Source organism: Carcharodon carcharias, chromosome 7 (assembly GCF_017639515.1).
Source record: "Carcharodon carcharias isolate sCarCar2 chromosome 7, sCarCar2.pri, whole genome shotgun sequence".
Lineage (NCBI taxonomy): Eukaryota > Metazoa > Chordata > Chondrichthyes > Lamniformes > Lamnidae > Carcharodon > Carcharodon carcharias.
In genome coordinates, this window is record NC_054473.1 from 80,136,795 (window position 1) to 80,161,066 (window position 24,272).

Consider the following 24,272-nt stretch of genomic DNA (forward strand, 5'->3'; position numbering starts at 1 on the left):
CAGAGTCTATGGAGCTCTCAGAGGCAATGGCTAAGATAAGCCTCAGACTGAAAACAGAGAAAGGTCGGCTCTTGCGTATAAAATATATTGGATTTAAACTAACAGACAGAGACTGCCACAGGGACAGTAGGGGCAATAGTCTCATCCACCTCTCTCTGAAACTTCTTTCAACAAAGCTGAGACCTGATTGTGGTTTGAAAACCAACTAGAAGACCTCATTGTTGCAAATTGAGAATTCTTAAAGGAGGATTCCAACTCAACACCACAGTCTTCAAGAGAAAAGAGAATCAACCAGCCACAACTGCAGAGCGACTGATTCAGTGAGAAGCCAAAGTACCAGCAGCCATTATGGAAAGTGACTCTCTCTAGCTGTGAACAAGCATTCAGACAGTCCATGATAAATTTTTCTGACTTTATCTTTTTTTTACTTGGCCAAGTTCTAACATCTGATATTCTGTAAAGTTTTATTTCTTTTTATGCATGCCTGGGGAAGTTGGATGTGTTTTTTTTTGCAGTAGTGGGAACTTGGACATATTCGTACATTTTAAACCTTTTTTTTAATAATTTCTGTATCTTTACCTGAATTTCAGTAATAAAACTCCTTAATTGTTAACTCAAGGAATCTGGCTGGCTCAATTCTTACACTGAGCTGTACACAGTTAAGTACATATTGAATTGGTAATATCAATTCTTAAGAATATTCAAACTCTGTTATAACCAACCCAGAGTGGAACAAAGAGAGGAGTCAGTTCACCCTCCCAACCTGGTCATAACTTTCAGTTACGAAACTGTTAATTAGTTCGACATCGCAAGTGCACAGGAGGCTGATCCAGGATGCACACAGCCCTTCTAAAAAATATAACATTGGAAAAATGGACAATCCCTGGCTGCCACACATACCCAGATTTCTGGATGACCACTTTCAAAACCAGACGTGGGGCTGGACACCCAACACTACAGCAGAAACCAACTATTGGGGGCTGTACACCTGACAGTACAGCAGAAATCAGGGCTTGGGAGGAGTCAATTTGTATGTCCCTAAGTGACCGTTTCCATGTGATTCTGATGCTGTGCTGTTCCAAGTGTGTTACCTGGTTAGCAATACCACTTTGAAGTAAGAATCGTCATCTAGGGCCTGACAAACTTTCACTGTACTAACCATTTATAACCATTAGAGGGCAGTCTAACCACATGGGCGATGAAAGGAATGGCATTTAGTTTAAACACACAAGCAGATTAAGCTCACGCACAAAATGTGCACACGCACAACACATACACATAGAGATACACACAGACATAGCACACACGAGCACATTCAGCAAACATATACGCATACAAACATTGCACCCATAAGTATGTTTAGCACACACACAGAAGAGCGCACACAGACATAGCATACAGAAGCCCATTCAGCATGTAAACACATACACACATATACAGCCATTCAGCGAACACGTAGAGGCATCAGCTTGATGAAAGGTGCCGTTTGGTCTGCCTGAAATTTGTTGGTCTTCCTGTGCAACGAGTTATCCATGACCAAATGTGTAGACTGACACATTCCAGGGTTCAGGACTACATGCTGAGGGATGCACTGGAGACAGGGGCAGTCGCTGCAAAGGCTCAATGGGAAAAGGCCACAGCCTAAGGCCCTCTCACCATGGTATACAAAGGCTGGAGGCCGTATAAAATCCCACAGATTGTGTGTACCAAAAATATTTGACATGGAATTTATGGTGCAAATATAACCTATATTTGTAAGTGTAGTGAGGCACCTTGGGGTGTCATTTATAGTACTGAAAGAAACTAAATTGTATTGCACTTAATGTCAAACTTGAACCGTTACAAAGTACAGAAGCACAACTGTATTTTACTTTTACACATTTTATGAACAAAGTATACTTTTTGAAAAAACTCTTCACATGCAGCATGGTAACTTGAAGTATTTAATTTATGAGAAAAACACTGAGACATAGAGCAGCAGGGAAACAGACAGAATGGAGAGGGTTAGTGTTAGGGAAAAAGTAGTGCCTGACTGACAGAGAGGGAGCTGACATTAGGAAACAAGAACAGAAATGTTGTGGCTGAATAAGCAGCCATCATTGGTGGAGCAGAGACTAGGAGAAGCCTGGTATGGAAGGGCAGAGAGTTCATGCAGGGTCACAAAGGAAAGGATTATTCAGGTAGGAGAAGACAGGGAGTGTGGGGTAAAAGTGGTGGGATTTTAATGCAATAAAGATTGAATGAAGGAGGCTGAATTTAGTGCAGTGAGACCAGAGGCTGGATTTTCGCAGAGTGGGAAGGATCACAGAGCCATTTAAAATAGGGGTGGGACCTGATTCTGGGATTCCCTTCCCCCATTCCCGATGCCCCAATTTTCACTGGAATGGCATAAGAGTGCAAGCCTGCACCCCCGAACTGGCCGGCTCCATTGCAGAGTAGGCATTTCCCAGGCCCCTGCAATTTTCATGGAGTTGGTTCATTGATCTCAGAGAAGTCGGGAAACATATAGCGGAATTGTCCCAGATTTACATTAAGTGTGGTAGCAGGCAGGAATGAGAACGTTTTACCTGCCAGCTGCAATGGCGACCTTTCACGCCACATTTTCCCAATCCTGTCTCATTAATCATGCATTCCCGGGAAACACGTTGTTTCACTGGTGGGCAGCCTCCAATTCGCCCGCCATGCAATTACCTCACTGCTTCCTCATGCAAGGCACCATATGTAAAGTGCAGCTGCGTGCACACCTCTCAGTGCTTCCAGCCCAGGACTGCTGCACAGAAGACATGGCCCCGAAAGTCAAGAAGACTGCAGCCCCCCTGATTCAGTGACGCATCCATGGGATGCCTTCTGGATACCATTGGAGCTTGCCGCAATGTCCTCTACTTCCACTCTGGCTGTAGGAGGCCTATCAGTGCCACCGCTCTGACTTGGGAGGCGGTGGCAGAGGTAGTCAGTGCCAATGTTGCACAGAAGAAGTCAGCCTTCCAGTGCAGGAAATGAATGAATGCTGTCAGGGTGAGGCAACAATCTCATCACTCTAAACTCACACACTCATAAGCCCATCACACATTCACTGGCATCTCACTCACTGCCAGCTCAAGGGATATCACCACTCACTCTCTCACACAAACCCTCACATCTCCATCTGGCCTCATCTCCTCTGGAGAGTGCCTCTTCAGCCCTCACCCTCTTGAGGCCACTTGCACTGATCAACATGTGACCCTACAGACATCCTGGGATACACCCCTTCCCCAGTAATGCCCTAGCCCTGCAGCCTCTTCCCTTGCCTGAGGCCAATTCTTCCCCTTCCCCAAGCAAGCCATACCCCTGCAGCCTTATGGCTAGTCTCATAAGTAGAGACCTGCCAATGAGCCCCCCTAAAAGTGATGTGGTGCCTGCGAAGCCTGGCACTGATGAGTGTGAGTGTTGCCTGAAGCAAGGTGTGCAAACAAACCTCTGAGTCCCAAGTGAAGTGCAGCTTGCCAATCACAATGATATGTTTAGGCAATCCAGTGTGGGGTGTTGATTCTGGCAAGCTGGGCTTATAATGATATGCAGGTGTATTAAAATGAAGTTCCCAACGTGCGGCAGCGGGAAGCACGGCCCGCCATTGACAGGCAGAGCGTGCGATTGCAAACTAGTTTCATGGCTATGTGGAGCTGATTTTTGGCTTTCCTGCCATATTGTCCACTCAAGCCCGCCATGACGCCCAATGCCAGTGGGCATGGGAAATTCCGCCCATGGTCTGGATTCAGGAACCTTTTGAAAGGTAACTTCAAAAAGTCTTATCCATGCCCCCTTGCCCCCTCCTGCCACCTCAATACCAGCTCATGCACCCCACTCAGCCACATGGCCCCTTATAACTGCCATGCCAACTTATGTCCCCTACCAACCCCCATGCCAACTCAATGCCAGCTCTAGCTCCAATAAACCTTCAATATCCTCTCATATGGTCCATGGCAGCCTATGGCCCTTCTATGCCCATTCACCCAGTATACATTATGTACGGAACCAATGAACCCTACAGTAACGATGGCATGTGTGAAATTGTTTAGAAAAAAACATTATTAATTTTTTGAAAAAAAAGCTGGTGTTCCTACAATCCTATAAAAGTATCAATCAAACAGATCATTAAAGTATCAATAGCAGAGGCATTAAGCATTATACAAATAAACACTGAGACATTGACAAAAGAGATCATAAAAAATAACTTCTTATAACCTCATAGCGATTTCAATCAAGCAAAGTCAATGCTTTTCTACACTCACATGATCCTTATACAAGAGTCCGGGCTCAAGCCTGATGGGATTGATGGTCAGTGCACAAAGTTTTGGTACAGGGGATGAAGACCATGACTTCAATCTTTGTAAATTTCAACTGGAAGAAACTAGGGCCCATTCAAGACTGCACATTGAACAAGCAGGTTGACAATACAGGGGCAGCGATGGAGAGAGATGTGATGGACAGAGATGTGATGGAGCGGTAAAGGATGATGTTATCAGAGCTCACATCTTTGGATGATGCCGCCAAGTGGCAGCATGTAGATGAGGAACAGGAGGGGGACAGATCCTTGGCTGACTCTGGAGGGAACAATGCAGAGACAGGAAGAAAAATGGGAAGTGATTTTCAGCTGAGGAAAGGGAATAAAATTTGATTTGAAAGGAGTAGTTGCAACCTGGATCTGATTTTAAGTTTGATATGAAATAGGATTCAGAATGTTAATTCAGATTGTGGAAAGTAACCTGAATTTGAATTGAAGGTACTAGGTGGAACCTGTGCAGCATTGTGCAGAATAATAGCCTTGAAGGTAACATCTGCTATGTAGATACCATGTGCCTGGCCCATATCACCCATCATGGTGAAGCAGGATGATTTTAATAGTTGAGATTTTTCTGTAAGAAGGGCAAGTGTAATATCTGGAAAGGTCGAGTGAAAGGAGTAAAAGAGGCAAATACTCAAGAAGCATGGGTATGACAGGAAGAGAAGGAACATTGTAGGTTTCCACTGGAAGGGCCGAATAACTTTCTTTATCTGTATTTTCCTGTGATCTTTCAAAGCAATGGGGAATATTAAATGCTTAGGAGAAGAAAAAAGCCTCTGAAAATGCACCAAACGTGAGGTGTGGATAATAGCAAACAGGGCTATACTCACCCGCAGGTAAAATGGAAACTTCCTGCCATAAAACCCTACCCTAAAGAATTCTGGTTCCAGACGTTGCTGCTCTAATATGTTGTCATAATATGCAGCTTCCATTTTCTGTTAACAATGGGAGAAAAACTAGCGGTTAGGGCCCATTCTGCAATACCACAACCCTGAAAATAATGAGAATGATTTGAATACAGAGCATTCTATTTACAATACTTTAGTAACAATCTGACCGTCTTTTACTTTAGGCACTGACTCCCGTGGAGTGCCATTCCACACACCCTGGCAGTCCTTCAGCCTCCTCACCCAGGCTGCCAATTTTCATGTGAGAATCTAGACCGTGGTTTTCATGAGGCTGGTGGGCATCACCACCAAGTCTGATCCCGTCCTTGCTCATAATCTACATAGGAACAGCAGGCGGTCATTCAACCTCTCGAGCCTATACTGCCATGACTGATCTGTATCTCAATCCATATATCCACCTTTGAACCAAAATTCCATGACACCCTTCCTAATAATAGTCACGTACTTATGCTGTTCAGGAACAGGAAGCCTTCCCCTTCTCTTGCCCAGGGTTTCCATTGTACCATGCTTACTTACCAAGACTTAGGTCCTAACCCTACATAGGTGGAGGATAAAACCTGGAACCTTTTGGTCTGTGTGTTTAAATACTGCACTGGGTACCCCTTTTACTTATAAGGCCACAGTGGAATCCTCTCGGTAATGGCTGTTCCTATGCCACTATAATAGGGGTGAACCTGCTCTCTTGGTAGGTCACTAAGCTCACAGAAAGTGCAGGTAAGAGAATCATGGATAAAGTGCTTTATTTCTGAATGTGGCAACCTGTTGGGAGAGGAGGTTCTGAGAATCACTCCTTAAACGCATTCTACCTTTGGAATGGAAACAGCATTTCTGACTGGCTGTTTATTTCCTGGAACATTAGATGTGATAAAAACTGTTTGGTTATAGAGGCCCCTGGCATCAGTCATTGTAACTCTGATTTGTGAGTGAAACTGTTCTATGTAGGCCCTTGATGACGGTGTGGATATATGTAGGGTCTGCAGCTGTGCCAATTATATGAAAGGCTTACAATTTTAAATTATGTTATATTTAAGTTATCCATCCCTTGCTCTGTATGGTACTGATCAATTCAGGCCAGGGAGCCTTCCAGTCCTCCTGTGAGCTGAGTTAACAGATGCTGTTCAGGATAACAGCTGAGGCAGTGGGATTGTCTCCAGTGCTGCTAGTTTAGAGAGGGAGAGAGAAAGTAAACCAACCAGAACTCCTGCACCTAGTCACCATTAGGTGACTCTTTTTGACCTAGACGGGTTGCACAGGCTAGGATCATATTCCCTTGAGTGCAGGAGGTAAAGGAGTGATCTAATTGAGACATTTAAGATGATTAAAGGAGTTGGGAAGGTAGATGGTGAGAAACTATTTTCTCTGATGGGAGAGTTCAGAAGAGCTAGAGGAGAGCATTAAAGCTAGGCCGCTCAGGGGTATTTTCAGAAGGCACTTTGTCACACAAAGGGTAGTGGAAATCTGGAAGTCTCACTCTAAAAATCTGCTGGCAGTTTTCATGCTTCGTGCAATGGCCACCTTGCATGTGCAGGAATGTTAACTGAAAACAAACTTGATGGAAAAGTCTTTGATTCCATTTTCATGGCCTGGATTCATACAGATTGAAATGTACTAAGTCTCTCCCCAAAAGGCTATGTCAATTGAAAACTGACCTTTACAGATTTTTTTAAGCTAATGGTCTTGAAGCTTACTGAACCAAGACAGGTAGAGGTTTGAATTTGAGATCTTCCTGGCCAGTTTTGTTCAGTTTCATGCTGGTCAGCATATTGAAAGCGACAGCCACAGTGGGAGTTGTATCTGGTTCCTTCAGAAGGAAGCTCACTGTTGCAGCCTGTCTGTTGGGAGTCTGTCTCATAAACTGTGATTCCACTACGAGACTTTGCCTCTGTCTAGTGGGGAGCTGCCTGAGATCCTGCACAGCACCCTCTATTAATGGCGAGATCAAGGTTGGCACAAACAAATGTGGTGCCATACTGTGAAATGGTGTGCTGGCAGCACCAATACATTATGCCACCCTTAACATCTTCATGACAACATTGCCCTGTGTATTTATGGGAAAAATTTTCCCCCCATTGTGGGGGGAAGTGCGGGAGTGGGTGCGGGTGGTCGTGCCTCCGATCGGCGCCCCAAAATGGGGGTGTGCCGCCATTTTACGTGGGTGGGCCAGTTAAGGCCCGCCCAGCATGACGTCTGCTCGGAAGCACTATGTGCTCCCTGTGCAGGCAGGGGGCAGATTCCCTCAGTTGGGAGTGCACTCTTTTGTGCATGCGCGCGAAAGAGCGCACTGATCTGCCTAAGTGCTGCTTCAGGGAGATTGGCTCTGAATTAAAATTTGCAATAAATATGATATAAAAATTTCCCTGACATGTCCCCTCATGTGACACTGTCACATGAGTTGGGACATGTCCATAACTTTAACTGAAACCTTTATTCGAAATTTAAATACCCTCATGAGACCTCATCCTGCCTGTGGATGAGGTTTCATGCTTTTTCTGAAGCCTGCCAGGGCTCCCAACCTGCCCGCCAACCTTAAGGTTGGGCGGGCAGGTCCGTTAATGATTTTAATTAGTTGCTCAATGGCCTCAATAGGCCGTTGACAGGTTGGTGACTTGGCTGTGTCCCTGCCAACCTGAAAATAGAAATGACGTGGGGTGATGTCGGGAGTTCCATCCGACATCGTCCTGCGATATTTTACGCGTTGGCAAGCGAGCCCCGCCCCCGCTCATCTTCCAGAAGATCCTGCCCTATATTGCAAATCACTTGTGCATTTTTCTGTGAACCATCACTGTCACTGCAGATATCCAAAAGAATAAAAACTTCAATAAGATTCACTTTGTTCAGAAGTTGTGGTTTTGAGCAGCCTGTGGTCCTTGTGAATGGCTCTGCATTACATACCCGGATCCAGCTGAGACTGTGGTAATCGTAGAAGACTTCATACTGACTGGCCAATTCCCGGCAGAGAGGGATTCCGTACTCCCAGCACTGAGGAAAAAAATATAATTAGGAGTCAGTTCAAATTAAATATAGAAATGTTCAATGGGGACATCATTGGAAAAAGACCAGTTTCTGACAGCATTCTTTTATTCAGAATAATTCACGGATAGTGAAGAAATAGTGGGTTTTGAGGACTGATATGCTAACAGTGTCCAAACTGCAGCCCCTAAGCCCTGGGAGCCCACATAACTCTGTTTCTACATGTAATTATATTTCTTATTCGCTGGTTTGAAATTTCTAGACACATCTTATTGGTGTATAAATCCTAAACTTAAAATTCAAACAACACCCGAGGCTGGGATTTTCTGACCCGTCGTGCGGATGTGGCGAGCCAGTCAAAAGTCCATTAACTTTCAGTGGGGCTGGACGATTCCGGCGGTAGTTGTGGCCAGAAAATCTCGCCCAGAGAATCTGGTCATTTATCATTGCTGTTTGTGGGATCTTGCTGTGCATGAGTTGGCAGCTGTCACAGCTTGTGATAAATGGCAAATTAATGGGAACATCAGCTGAGTCTCTGTGGTTACACACCTAAGCAGTCTGCAAAAGCCGTGAAGCTTGGACACTCCTGAGATACGGAAAGGAAAGTTATTTAAATTACTTATCAGTGAAGAGAAAGGCTCCCTGATGGCTGTCCTGGTAAAACCAGTATGTAATTAACCTAAAAGCAGAAAATGTTAGAAACATTCAGCACGTCTGGCAGATCTGTGGAGACAACAGGAAGGTAGGGATAATGTTTCAGATCAATAACCTTTTTTTCAGAACATTTCAGCATTGAAGTATTTTGCTTTTCATTTATTGTGCAACAGAATTATAGATTATAAAGTCCCAGGATCTGGGTTAATTAATCCCCCCAGGTGATAGCAAGGGTGCTGCAATTGGCCATGGCTGGGATGCTCACATGACTCTTGTTCATTGTCTAATCAAGCTACTGAGGGGTATGCTTGGTGCTGGCACAGCTAGATGACAGCAAGCAGTCAGCAGCATTGGGGGAAAAGGCAGGAGTCAGCAACTCTTTTCACTCTTCCAAAGTAGTGATAAAGATAGAGAGAGGGACAGACAGATAAAGACAGACAGAGAGACAGATGGAGTACTTGAGTACTTGGAGTAGTACTCAAGCCAAGGTCCGTTTTCTACCCCAGCATCTTTACTATGGCAGAGGGAAAGTCTAAGGGAATTTTTTTTATTCACCAAGTGGTAATTTCCGGTCTATGGAGTAATCTATCCCACCTCACTTCATCAAACGTGCCGAATAATTCCATCTGAGAGGGACTGTCCTGCTTCACTAACTCACCAGTGCACCTCTGCGATGGACCCTATGGATTGAAAATTCTGTTTTCTCTCCACTGATGGGTCAAAAAGTTCATCCAGTGAACAGATGTGCTGCCTAGACCTTGTTCAATTCCCAGCCTGTGTTACACCAGGTAAGGGCATTGCGATTCAATTCGTGTCACTGGGTTAGGAGCGCAGTATCCACCAGGGAGTGTCAGTCAGCCACCGTTCAGTAGCTGGAAACCATGTGTATGGACATTAGGTGAGCACAAGATCTGGTTCTGCTGTGATGCCTCCATAGTTAAATAGTCTGATGGCATTCAGTAACATGACTCACACATTTTTAAAAACAAATTCATTAGCATGAGGAACCAATGGACATCCTGTGTCCTTGGAACAGTACTCTGGCAATGGCCGGGATTTTCCTGCCCCATCATGGCGGGACCCGCCATGAGAGATTTGGTGGCCCAGCCAAAAGTCAATTGACTTTTGGTGGGACCGGACAATCCCGGTGGCGGGCGTGGCCAGAAAATTCCACCCAATTAGTGAGGAGTGTAGAAAAATGGTAAAGGCATAACAGAAGCTCACTGTTCAGTGTTGTTTGATATCACCCAGAGAGGTGGATATCTATCTCTTTGTCTCCTTTTCTCTCTCTCCCCCCTGTTTCCCTCTCTGTTTATTCTTCTTGAACTTTTTTCTCTTTCCTTATATCTGTTTTTCTGCATCTTTATCTCCCACTCTCTCTGTGTGTGTCTGTCTCTCTCTCTCTCTCTGTCTGTATCTCTCTCTCTGTGGGTTTCTCACTCTCTCTCTCTCTCTGTTGGTCTACTGAAATCAATGGAACTGAGCGCTGGCCGGGTAATATACCGAGCAGTCAATTTGATACTGCCTGTTTTGCAATAGTACACTGGATGAACGTCTACACCGCTGAACCATCCAGAAACCGTTCTGGGACACAGTGGGCATTATTCAGAGGTAGGTGCCTGCATCACGTGTGCCAACAATTCACTTGTAGGAGATATCGCAGCCAAACCTTATGCTGTCCACATGTAGCAACAGGCAGCTATTAGTGATCAGATAGTGGGATCCCTGGCTCATAGAGACCACTAGGTGGAAGTGAAGAATGAGATCATTCACACTACTTGAACTTCCACCCTATGTGGTTGATACAGGCCTAGCATCAGACCTTGGAAGTGGGTCTGTATGACTCAGATACTGGCCTTATCAATTGCGCCACACGTACAGCACTCAAGGAAGGAAGAGGTGCAGGGAACAGGTTATATTTTCTTCTCCATCTGCTGCACATCCAGAGATTTTCCTCATGCTATATCCAGCTCTGTCATTTTATTGAAACTTTAATCACTCTGCTTTCAAGGATTCCATTTTTTATCGTTGGAACTAGATTTTGTTTTATATTTTTCCTTCAGCTGTGCAACTCTCTAGGGTATTGATGGAGGACACGTACCCATAAATCATAGCATATAAGTTGACCCAGCATATAAAATGACCCAATCTTTCCAGCCCCAAAATTCATGTTTTTATATATGCTTAGCGTACAAGTTGACCTCCCTTTTCAGCTATGACATGCAATGCTCGCATTAGTAGTCAGCCTTAGTTTTTCACCCCAAAAATGAATGTTTATTTACTGGTACCTTATAAATGGGCACAAGGGGTCAAGCAGGTGATGAGGGCTGTCTTGTGTAGATGTGTGGGTGCTTAAAACATGCACATTCTATGTGTTGGATGCCGATGGCATTTCAAAATGTTGACCATCCACACTGGTGGTTCACTTTTATGCTCAGTGTTTAAGTTGACCCCAATTTTTGGAGGGATTTTCAAAAGGGCTTCAAAGGTCAACTTATCTACCGATATCTCTGGTAACTGATATAAAGGTAAGAGAGAAACTAACAATCTTGCCAACTCAAAGCAGATCCTGTTATTGCAGGCTGGAGTTTATCTACAGTCAGTGATGTTCTGCAGTCAGCTCTATGACATTTTTTGAAATGGAATAAGCACGAAATTGCAGATTGAAAGAGCCGGCTGATTCAATGTGCAGGATTTTACATTTTGCGTGCGGGTGCGCCCAACATGGCGGAACATAAAATTACGTGTGATGACGTCGGGTGTGCGTCCCAACGGCTTCGCGAAGTTGCGTGATATTTCATTCAGTGGGCATGCGCCAGAGTTGGCGTTGCCCCAGCTTATAATTGAAAGGCCTATTAAGGCCATTAACCAGGTAATTAACCTGAATTTTACACTGCCCATCCAACCGTACAGTTGGTGGGCTTTACGTTTTTAGAAACCCTCGTCCACAAACAGGATGAGGTTTCTTGAAGCTCTTACAAATTAAATAAAAAGTTTCATTTGAACTTAAAAACATGTCTCATCTCATGTGACACAATCACATGAGGGACATGTTTTGTTGAATTTTTCTGCTCTTAATTAAATTTTTCAAAAAGTGCTTCAATCTCCCTGAGGCAGCTGTGTGCCTCAGGGAGATTGAAGTGCTCTTCCGTGCACATGCACAAACTGCGCACTAGGCCTGGCTCTCCCTACTCCCCCCGTCCGCGCAGGTAGCGCGCTACTACTCGCGATCCATGCCGGGCAGGCCTTAATTGGTGGTGAAATTGCAGTGCAGAGCCAATCGCGGGTGGCGGTCGGCTCCATGACCCCCACCCCACCCCCCACCCCGCCGGCTCCCACTGAGCCCACCTGACCAATGTAAAATCCTATCCAATGTGTTATCTAAGTGTCTGTGGAGCCATCTGAATTAGCAGCGCTGCTGCGCTCAGCCTCTACATTTTCTAACACAACCCTCTAAAAATATGGGTACAAGCCCAGGAGATCCCACATTGCTCCCCAGTCCATATTGAGTTGGTTGGGACTTGAACCCATGACTTTCTGACTTAGAGGTGAGCATTCTATTGCTGAGCCGTGGCTGACACCAATAGTGCTTTGGTTTGTCCTGAGGTTGTAAAAGGCGTTATATCAATGCAAATCTTTTTTCCTTCTTCACAGATGGATGTAGACGATCACAGACAGCCCACTCCTATTCCTAGCCAGCATTCCCATGCAGGTCGTTTCCAGGGGCCATTGGATATTGGGGAACATAGATGATTATTTTAGTGATTTGAATAGCCTGCTTAAAGTCCATAACAACTCACACATGAATAATGACTGCTTGGGAAAATATTAGAACATTTCGAATGGTTCTATAAGTCTAAGGATAAATTTAGGGAAGAAACAGAAAAAGTTTAGGAATGTAGGAACAGAGGAGCAGGAGGGGCCATTCAGCCCATCAAGCCTGCTCTGCCATTAAAACAGATCATAGCTCTACCCTCATTCCTCTACGCCATTTTTTCCCCTGCTATCCCCATGTCCCTTTATGTCATCAGTATCCAGAAATCTATCAATTTCTGTCTTGAACATGCTCAGTGATTGAGCTTCCACAGCCCTCTGGGATGGAGAATTCCAAAGGTTCACCATTCTCTGAATGAATAAGTTCCTCCTCATCTCAGTCTCAAATAGCCTGCCCCTTAGTCTGAAACTGTGACCCTTGGTTCTACACTTACCAGCTGGGGGAAATGAGATAACCTTTCATTCTTCAAAACTCTAGAGAATAGAGGCCCAGTTTTCTCAATCTCTCCTCAGAAGACAATCCCGTCATTCCAGGGATTAATCTGCTGAACCTCCATTGTACTCCTTTTATGGTAAGTATGTCTTTCCTTTGATAAGGAGACCAAAACTGTACCCAATACTCCAGGTGCGGTCTCACGAAGGCACTATACAATTACAGCAAGACATCTTTGCTCCTGTATTCAAATCCCCTTGCAATGAAGACCAACATACCATTTGCCTTCCTAATTGCTTGCTGCACCTGCATATTAACTTTTAATGACTCATGAACAAGGACACCCAGGTCCCTTTGGACATCAACACTTCTCAACGTCTCACCATTTAAGAAATGCTTTGCCTTTTTGTTTTCTCTACCAAATTGGATAGCTTCACGCTTATTCACATTATATTGATAAGGTGCCACACCAAAGGTTATTGCAGAAATTAAAAACTCATGGTATATGGGGCAACATATTGGCATGGATAGAAGATGGGTCAGCTAACAGGAAACAGAGAGCTGGCACAAATGGGTCTTTTTCTGGTTGGCAGGATGTGTTGAGTGGTATGCTACAGGGATCAGTGCTGGAGCCTCAAATCTTTACAACTTATATAAATGACTTGGATGAAGGGACAGAAGGTATGGTTGCTAAATTTACTGATGACACAAAGATAGGTAGATAAGTAAGTTGTGAAGAGGACATAATGAGGTTACAAAGGGACATAGGTTAAGTGAAGGGGAAAAGATCTGGCAAATGGAATATAATGTGGGCAACTGTGAAATTCTGCATTTTGGCAGGAAGAATAAAAAAGAAGCATATTAGCTAAATGATGAGAGATTGCAGAGCTCTGAGATTCAGGGGGATCTGTGTGTCCGAGTGTATGAATCACAAAAGGCTAATGTGCAGGTACAGCAAGTAATTAGGAAAGCTAATAGAATGTGATGTTTATTGCAAGGGGAATTGAATACAAAAGTAGGGAGGTTATGCTTCAGTTGTACAGGGCACTGGTGAGACCACATCTGGAGCATTGTGTACAGTATTGGTGTCCTTATTTAAGGAAGGATGTAAATGTGTTAGAAGCAGCTCAGAGGAGGTTTGCTAGACTAATACCAGGAATGGGTGGGTTGTGTTATGAGAAAAGGTTGGACAGCTTAGGCTTGTATAAACTGGCGCTTAGAAGAGTAAGGCGACTTGATTGAAAACTTTAAGATCCTGAGGGGTTTTGACAGGGTGGATGTGGAGAGGACATTTCCTGTTGTGGAAGAATCTAGAACTAGGAGTCACTTTTTTTAAAATAAGGGGTTGCTCGCTTAAGACAGAGATGAGGAGAAATTTTTTCTCTCAGAGGGGTATGAGTCTTTGGAACTCTCTTCAAAGACCAGTGGTAGAAGAGTCTTTGAATATTTTTAAGGCAGACTTATTTAGATTCTTGATAAGCAAGTGGCTGATAGGTTATCGGGAGGTAGGTGGGAATCTGGAGTTGAGGTTGCAATCAGATCAGCCATGATCTCATTGAATGGCAGAGCAGGCTCGAGGGGCTGAGTGGCCTACTCCTGCTCCTAATTCGTATGTTTGTTATGTTCGTACTTCATCTGGCCACTCACTTAGCCTGTCCAAATCCCCTTGAATCCTTCTTGCATCCTCCTCTCAACTTAGATTTCCACCTAGTTTTATGTCATCAGCAAATTTGGAAATATTACATTTGGCCTCCACATCCAAATCATTTATATAGATTGTGAACAGCTGTGGTCCCAGCACTGATCTTTGGGGTACCCCACTAGTAACAGCTTGTCATCCCGAGAACGGCCCACTTATTCCTACTCCCTGTTTTCTGTCTGTTAACCAATTCTCAATCCATGCCAGTATATTACCCTCAATTCCAAATGCTCTAATTTTGTTTACGAACCTCCTGTGTGGGACCTTATCAAAAGCCTTCTGAATCTATGCTACAAGCACCATCCTCAAAAAACTCCAACAGGTTTGTCAAACATGATTTCCCTGTCATATATCCATGTTGACTCTGCCCAGTCATATCATTATTTTCTAAGTGTCCAGTTACCACATCTTTTAGAACAGATTCTAACATTTTCCCTACTACTGACGTCAAACTAACAGGTCTGTAGTTCTCTGTTTTCTCTCTCCCTTCCTTCTTAAAAAATGGGGTACATTTGCTATTTTCCAGTCTGCAGCAATCCTTCTAGAGTCAATAGAATTTTGGAAGATAACCACCAATGCATCCACTATCTCTATAGCCACCTCTTTCAATTCTCTGGAATGTAGCTCATTTGGTCTGGGGGATTTATCAACCTTCAATCCAATTAATTTTTTGAGTATTACCTCTTTATTAATACTAATTTCTTTCAGTTCCTCACTTTCACAAGCCCTTTGGTTCCCTAGTATTTCTGGGAGATTTTCTATATTTTCCTTCATGAAGATAGACACAAGGTAATTGTTAGTTTCTCCACATTTCCCTCCCTATTCTCCATTATAAATTCTCCTGTCTCCATCTGTAATGGACCCACTGTTGTCTTAGATAATCTTTTCATTTTCACATACCTAAAGAAGCTCTAACAGTCCACCTTCATATTCCTTGCTAGTTTGCATTCATATTCTCTTTTCCCTTTCTTTATCAGTTTCTTGGTCCCCCTTTTCTGGATTCTAAATTGCTCCCAATCCTTAGGCTTACCACTTTTTTTGGCAACCTTATAAGCCACTTCCTTTGATCTAATGCAACCTTTAACTTATTTTGTTAGCAACAGTTGATTCACCTGTTGAATTTTTGTGTCTTAGAGGAATGTAAATTTGGTATAGACCATATAATACTTATTTAAGTACTAGCCATTGCTACCATCCAATCATTTAATACATTTTCCCAATCCACCGTAGCCCACTTGCCCCTCATACCTTTATAGTTTCCTTTGTTCAGATTTAAGACTCTAGTTTCTGAATGAACTATATCACTTTCAAATTTAATGTAAATTCTACTTAGGTGAATCCTATAGTTATTCCCTTCAATGCTTGCCTACTTTCCCATTCTCAGATCAATATTTTCGTTTTTGGCCTCCTAAACTGCGTCAGCAGTACCTTCCTCCCACATACTCTGTGGTCTGAGAATTAATTTAATCAACTTCAGACCTTAGCTGTTTCTCCAATTTCTTGTCTTCTGTATTCTATTTTGGGAGTTTGGTCTTACCCATCCTGTTATCCTTCCTATGCCATGTCAAAGGGCAGATTGAGACGCACTTTGTGTTTTCCAGCATTTTACACCTGTCATTGAAGAGGTGTTAATGTCTATAATGTTACTGGAAATTATTTTAAAATAGAGTTTGAGTGGGGACTGTGTCTATGTGTGTGTCTGTGTGTGTCTTAATTGGATTAAAGCCAGCTAATTTGGGTGCTTTGATGTATAGTAATTTTGAGATGTTAATTAGATAAACATAAGGAGGGTAGAAGGTAAAGTGTAAATTTGCATTTGTTAAAAGAAACCATTCAAGACTGCGGGTGAAATCTTACACTTAACTAGAAGACGCCAAGCAATGTGTTTATTTTTTTTAACTAATAAAATTGGCGAGATAAAAGGATGTTATTATTAGAAGAGGTAAAGTTAAAAGCCTAGTGATTCAATGGAAAATTTACATTCAAAGAGAAAGATATGTATAAAGGAGAAAGGAGATTGTGTGTAAGGTAGAGGCATTTTAAGATGCAACAAGTGTGAGAAGCCTCCAGCCTGTATGCTTTAAGTCTGTCTGCAAGGACCCAGAGCTGAAAGGAACTTATTTTGAACGTAACTGTCCAGGATGTGCTTTGCCAGGTGTCTCTTTAAATCTATGAGTTTTACTGTTGCCTTAATGGGGGTGTAACTGAGAGTCAGATTAATTAGGGGATTTTTGTAGTTACTATAGTAGTAATTTTATAGACATGTGTGTTGTTTATAATATTTCTTGTATTAATAAATTTTTAATTTAGTTTTATTAAAAAAACCTCTTGAGACTTGGTGGTCTTGTTACTACTGAATTCAAAGTCTGCATCTCGAAACATACAATTTGCAAAAATGTGTTATGACAGTTGTTTCAAGTTTCCCTCTGGGATTTGAACAACTCAGCCTTTACCATCGGCTGTGTCATAATACACCCCACGGCAATTTTAAAAAACTATAATTAAAGCGCCATCAAACCTTTTACTAGTCTCTTTGAAAGAGTAGTTTGGATATCCTTGACCTGTTACCATCCCTTTTTTGTTTAAATCTGGAGAGGGTTTTCCGGGCTGAATGTGCAAGGTGAGCGGAAGGAATTCTGCAGGAATGCAACATAGGAGATTGTGAACATCTGCTTCAGGATCCTGTTTGTGTAGACTGGCAAGGAAACAAAAGAACAGAGATGGGACTATCTCAACATTAACAGCTGGAGTGAAAGCTCTTTATTATAAAATATTTATTTTTCTGGAGGACAAAGAAGAAAATATTCAGCCCATCAAAGCTTATCCTTGTTATCCTCTGTTCCTATCTCTTCCTCTCCATTTTCGTTCAGAGTCTCTGCTCCATAACCACTGATTCCACCCCTTACCCTGGCAAATGTCTAAGGCTGAACCAGACTGTTTGTAACCTTGGTGTCATATTTGACCCTGAAACCAGCTTCTGAACATAGTGCGGCATCACTAAAACCACTTATTTCTATCTTTGGAATATCATCCAAACTCACCCTATCTCAGTACTTTTGCTGCAGAAACCCTCATACATGCCTTTTGTTACCTTTAAACTCAACTATTCCAATGCGCTCCTTGCTGGTCTCACACATTAATTTTTGTTCCATAAAATTTAGGCCATCCAAAACTCTGCTGTCCATACCCCAATTAGCACCAAGTCCTAATCAAGCATCATCCCTGATCTGCACTGCCTCGTGGTAAGCAATGCCTCTGTTTAAAAATTCTCATCCTGGTTTTCAAACCCCAACATGATTTCACCTTTCCCTATCTCTGTAATCTCATGCAGCCCTACAATCCTCCATGATCTCTGTGCTCCTCCAATTATGGCCTCTTGTGAATTGCTTCACCATTGACAGCCATTCCTTAAGCTGTCAGGGCCCTAAGCCCTGAAATTTCCTCCCTAAATCTGTCGTCTTCTCTTCCTCCCTTTAAGAAATTCCTTATAACCTACCTCTTTGACCAAGCTTTTGGCCATTTGCCTAAATATCTCCTTATGTGGCTCAATGTCAAATTTTGTTTGACAACTCTCTTGTGAAGTCCCTTGGGACGTTAATTATAAGTTGTTGTAGCGGTTAACAATCATAATCTTTCCTCATTTTCTGTGAAGTAGGGCGGTCACCACACTCAATCCTGTCCTCACCTAATAACCACACAACACAGTCTACAGAAGGGACTTTGCGGGGTAGGGCACTGTGGTTAATTGTGGCATTTCCATTTTTGGTATGAATGAGGTGAGCTAACAAGATGAGACTTGGAATTAAACCTCGAATGCTCTAGTCTCTAACTCACTAATGAAGCAGGTGAGCTTATCCTGTGAAATCAAGCAGCTAATGTGTACAGTCAATCATTGCATCATTGCCTTTAAAAGAAAGGAAGATTTGCATTTTAATAGCACCTTTCATGGTCATCGAACATCTCAAAGTGCTTTACACCCTATGAAGTACTTTTCAGGTAAAGGGTGGAATTGTCCCAGATTTGCACTAAGTGCAATTGCGGGTGGGAAAAGAGGACATATGAACATACGAGCAAGGAGCAGGAGTAGGCCAGTCAGCCCTTTGAGCCTGCTCTGCCATTTAATAAGATCATTGCTGATTTGATAGTAACCTCAAATCTGCATCCCGCCCACCCCCAAAAACCTATCACCCCCTTGCTTATCAAGAATCTATCCACCTCTAAAAAAAATTCAAAGACTCTGCTTCCAACGCCTTTCCAGGAAGAGAGTTCCAAAGACTCACGACCCTCTGAGAGAAAAAATTTTGCCTAATCTCTGTTTTAAATGGGTGACCCCTTATTTTAAGCAGTGACCCCTAGTTCTAGATTCTCCTACAAGTGGAAACATCCTCTCTACATCCACCCTTGCTAAGACCCCTCAGGATCTTATATGTTTCAATAAAACCACCTCTTACTCTTCTAAACTCCAGCAGATACAAGCCTAAAATGTCCAATCTTTCTTCATAAGAAAACCCGCCCATTCCAGGTATTAGCCTGGTAAATCCTCTCTGAACTACTTCCAACACATTTGCATCCTTCCTTAAATAAGGTGACCAATGTTGTACACAGTGCTCCAGATGTGGTCTCACTAATGCACTGTATAACTGAAGAATAACCTCCCTACTTTTGTATTCAATTCCCCTTGCAATAAATGATAACATTCTATTAGCTTTCCTAATTAATTTCTGTACATGCATACTAGCCTTTTGTGATTCATGCACTAAGACAACCAGATCCCTCTGCATATTAGAGTTCTGCAATCTCTCACCATTTAGATAAATGCTTCTCTTTTATTCTTCCTGCCAAAATGGGCAGTTTCACATTTTCCCACATTATATTCCATTTGCCAAAGCCTTGCCCACTCACTTAACCAATGTATATCTTTCTGTAGCCTTCCTATGTCCTCTTCACAACTTACTTTCCTACCTATCTTCGAGTCATCAGCAAATTTGGCAACCATTCCATCCAACCCTTCACCCAAGTCATTTATATAAATTGTAAACAGTTGAGGTTCCAGCATTGATCCCTGTGGCACACCACTCGTTACATCTTGCCAACCTGAAAGAGACCCACTTATACCTACTCTCTGCTTCCTGTTAGTCAGCAAATCTTCTATCCATGCCAACATGTTGCCCCCTATACTGTGAGCTTTCATTTTCCACAATAACATTTGATCATTTTATCAAATGCCTTCTGGAAATCTAAGTACCGTACATCCACCAGTTCCCCTTTATCTACAGCACATGTTACTTCCTCAAAGAACTCCAATAAGTTGGTTAAACATCTTTTTCCTTTCACAAAACCATGTTGACTCTGCCTGATTACTTTGAACTTATCCAAGTGCCCTGCTATAGCTTCTTTAATAATGGCTTCTAAGATCTTCCCAAGACAGATGTTAAGCTAACAGGCCTGTCGTTTCCCACTTTCTGTCTCCTACCTTTTTTGAATAATGAAGTTACGTTTGCTATCTTCCAATCTAATGGGATCTTCCCTGAACCTAGGGGCCAGAATCTTTGGGTTGGCGAGCGAGGATGGGCCCTGCTTGCCGACGCATAAAATGACACGCGGTGACGTCGGGCATGCGTCCTGACATCACCGCGCATCATTCAGATCTTCAGCTTGGCGGGCGCGCACTGCAGTTGGCTGCGTGCCTGCCAAACTGTCAAAGGCCTATTAAAGTCATTTAAATTCCAATTGAAATAATTAACTGAGCTGCCCAGGCAGGCGAAGAGCCCAGGCGGCCTTCGCATTTATCATGAAACCTCATCCACGGGCGAGGTGAGGTTTCGCAAAGGTTTTAAAACTTAAATTAAAATTTTTAATAAAATTCATAGACATGTCCCAGCTCATGTGACACTGTCACATGTCTTAACATTTTTTTTCTTTAATAAAAGTCTTAAAAATCGAAGTAATCTCCCTGAGGCAGCTCTGTGCCTCGGAGATTTCTGCGCTCTTTCGAGCGCATGCGCCCGACTCAACCCACTCCTCCCACCCGCTCTGTGCTTCCATGGTTTTGTGAAAGGAAAAAGATGTTTAACCAACTTATTGGAGTTCTTTGAGGAAGTAACATGTGCTGTGGATAAAGGGGAACTGGTGGATGTACGGTACTTAGATTTCCAGAAGGCATTTGATAAAATGATCAAATGTTATTGTGGAAAATGAAAGCTCACAGTATAGGGGGCAACATATTGGCATGGATAGAAGATTTGCTGGCTTAATTGGCCTGCCCACGTAAAATGGCGGCTCGCAGCCAATCATGGGTGGTGATTGGCTGTGCGCCCACCCACGCCTGCTCCCATCCAATGCCTCCTTGACAGGGAGAAAATTCTTCCTAGGGAGTTTCGAAAAATTAAAACCAATGCATTAACCAACTCACTAGCCACTTCTTTTAAGACCCTAGGATGATGTCCATTAATGACCCAGGTACTTGTTAGCCCGCAGCTCCAACAATTTACTCAGTACCACTTCTCTGGTGATTGCAATTTTCCTGAGTTCCTCCCTACCTTCCACTTCCTGATTTACAGTTGCCTCTGGGATGTTACTTATATCCTCTATAGAAAACTGTTGCAAAATACCTGTTCAATTAAACTGCCATTTCCTTGTTTTTCATTATCAATTCTCCAGACTCACTTTCTATAGGACCAACACTCACTCTATTAACTCATTTCTTTTTTAAATATTTATAGAAACACTTACTATCTGTTTTCATATTTCCTGGTAGCTTTCTCTCATACTCTAAATTTTTCCTTCTTATTAATCTTTTAGTCATCCTTTGCTGTTCCTTATATACTGTTCAATCTTCTGGCCTTCCACCTATCTTTGCACAATTATATGCTTTTTCTTTAAGTTTGCTACTATCTTTAACCTTTCTAGTTAACCACAGATAGAGTGTCCGTCCCTTTGACTTTTTCTTACTCATTGGAATGTATCTATTCTGTGTATTCTGAAATATCCCCTTAAATGTTTGCCACTGAATCTCTATTGACCTATCCCTTAACCTAATCTGCCAATTCACTTCAGCCAGCTCTACTTTCATGCCCTCATAACTGCCCTTATTTACGTTTAAAAACAAAGTCTCGGATGCACTCCTCTCTCCCTCAAACTGAATGTAAAATTCAATCATATTATGATCACTGTCACTTAGCCTTCACTATGAGGTCAGTAATTAATCCCATCTCGTTGCACAAAACCAGGTCTAGTATAGCCTGCTTTCTGGTTGGTTCCACAACATGATGTTCTAAGAAACTATCCCAGAAACATTCTATGAACTCCTCATCCAGGCTACCTTTACCCATCTGACTTTTCCAGTCTATATGTAGGTTAAAATCTCCCATGATTATTGCCATGCCTTTCTGACAAGCTCCTTTTATTTCTTCCTTTATGTTCCATCCTACCATGTGGTTACTATTAGGGGCCCTGTACACAACTCCCACAAGTGAATTCTTGCCTTTACCATTTCTCATCTCTACCCAAACTGTTTCCACATCCTGGTTTCCTGGACTTAAGTTAACCCTCTCTAATCTGCTAATACCATCATTAACTAACAGAGCCACCTATCCGCCTTTTCCTCGTTTCATGTCCTTCCTAAATGTCCTATACTCTTTAATATTCAGGTCCCAATCCATGCAATGGTGGTTTTTCATGCTGTATCATCCCAATCCTGCCTCATTAATCATACATTAATCAGGTCCCTGGCATGGTGTCCTCTGATCGCCTGGCCTGCCATCACCTCTGTCCTTCAGTAAACCGGGTGCCATATTTAAAGGCTGCCCCTGCAAAGAGCAAGCACTCTTCAAGGGATAGGAAGCTGCTGTGAACTGATGGCTGCCAAAGGGAGGAAACATGCTGCCCCCAGATTTAGCGACACCTCTCTCAAGCGTCTACTGGATGAGTGGAGGCCCGCCGTGATGTTTTCTACTCCTGCTCAGGGTGAAGGCCAGCAAGCAAGGTCACCAATCCAGCATGGGAGGCAGTGGCTGCAATGGTCTTTTGCAATCGCCTTGCAAAAAAGGACAGCCACCCAGTGCAGAAAGAGGATGAATGATCTCCTCCATTCCACCAGAGTAAGTCACTCTTCTGATCACTCACACCCACAAACCCATCCCACAGGGATCTCACATTTCAGGAGACAACATCACTAACTCTCACACACACCCTCACATCTCCATCAGGCTCATATCCTCTGCAGTCTCATGCCCTTATCCCATTGATGGCTCCATTCACCACACAAACAGTCCACACAATGCCGTGCATCCCGCTCACGCTCCCTCCATCTGTTTTCATACAGGAGAAACTGGCTCACAGCCCAGACCAGGGGCAGATTGGCCCACATTAGGCCCCTCACTCACTTTGAGGAGCATGCCATCTTGCTGACTGGCGAGGATGTGGACCGTGCCTGTTGCAACAGTGAGATCGAAAGCGAACACCCATGTGAGGATCCTGCACCAAATCATCACTCTCTCAACGCAACTATGAGTGCTCTCTCTCCTGCTTTTAACTGTGCTGCCATGCATTAATGATCTCTATTTTGCTTCACAGGGAGCTCTACCAAGCAATCGATGCCCTTAGCCAGCCAGTCCCTTAGCTCCAGCCAGGTCCTCATCTCCAGCCAAGATGACACCCCTCCATTGAAGAGCTGGAAATAAGCAGACTGGAAGACTCATCACAGCGCTTACCCACACCCTCCACCAGTGCAGAGGCATATGCCTCGGTGGCACCTAGATCTAGACCAGTCGTGGGTTCACAATCTGGTGGTCACCGCATGGATATGTGTTCGCAGCAGGAGGAGGAAGGTTCAGCTGAGCTCCCTGGCACTCGGAGGACTGCTGGGGAAGCGGCGTCTGTGAGGTCTGTGTCAGACGACAAGCCTCTAGATTCAACATTCCAAATCATCGTGGAGAGTCAGCAGAAGGCGTGGGAACATCATGCAGAGCTGCTGGAAGCCCTTAGCAGAATGGCGCGCAAGTTGGAGGAACGTGTCCGCCTACTCTCTGATGAAATGGTGCACACATGCACGTGTATGGAGGTCTCCATGGGAAGGATGGTGGACACCATGGAGACCCTGGTCCAGCAGAATGCAGAGTTGTGTGTAGACCTGCACTCTGTTGTGGGGGCCATGAGTGAGTTCCTGCAATGGCAATGCAAGAGGGAAACAGGGCACCGCAACATCCCTTCGGTACTCCTTCCCCTCAAGGAGTCAGGCAGGGACCCTTTGGCACCCTAAAGGAGGAGGAGTGACAGCTGGCCACCTCTGGGTCATCCACTCAGGAATCACAGAGGCTGTTCTCTCCCTCCAAGTCCCCTTTGCCTGTGACCCCCTCATCCTCATCCTCTGTCACCACAGAGGGAGCAGCTGGCCCACAGGCGGACAGCCAAAGTAAGCCGGGGCCCCGAAGGCCTCGGCTCTTAAGAGGACCCATGCAGAAGTCATCAGAGGCAACAGGTGCACAGGCTGTCTCCACCCTTGCTGCAGATGTC

General features: G+C 43.7%; 1 protein-coding gene across 1 annotated transcript in view; it reads right to left on the reverse strand.

The window, feature by feature from the left end:
• dock3 (dedicator of cytokinesis 3) overlaps window positions 1-24,272 on the reverse strand; it is a 1,401,685-nt gene that overhangs the window by 136,181 nt on the left and 1,241,232 nt on the right. Inside the window, 2 exon segments of the mRNA XM_041191502.1 lie at window positions 5,152-5,256; window positions 8,122-8,208. Coding sequence (XP_041047436.1) covers window positions 5,152-5,256; window positions 8,122-8,208 — 192 coding nt within the window.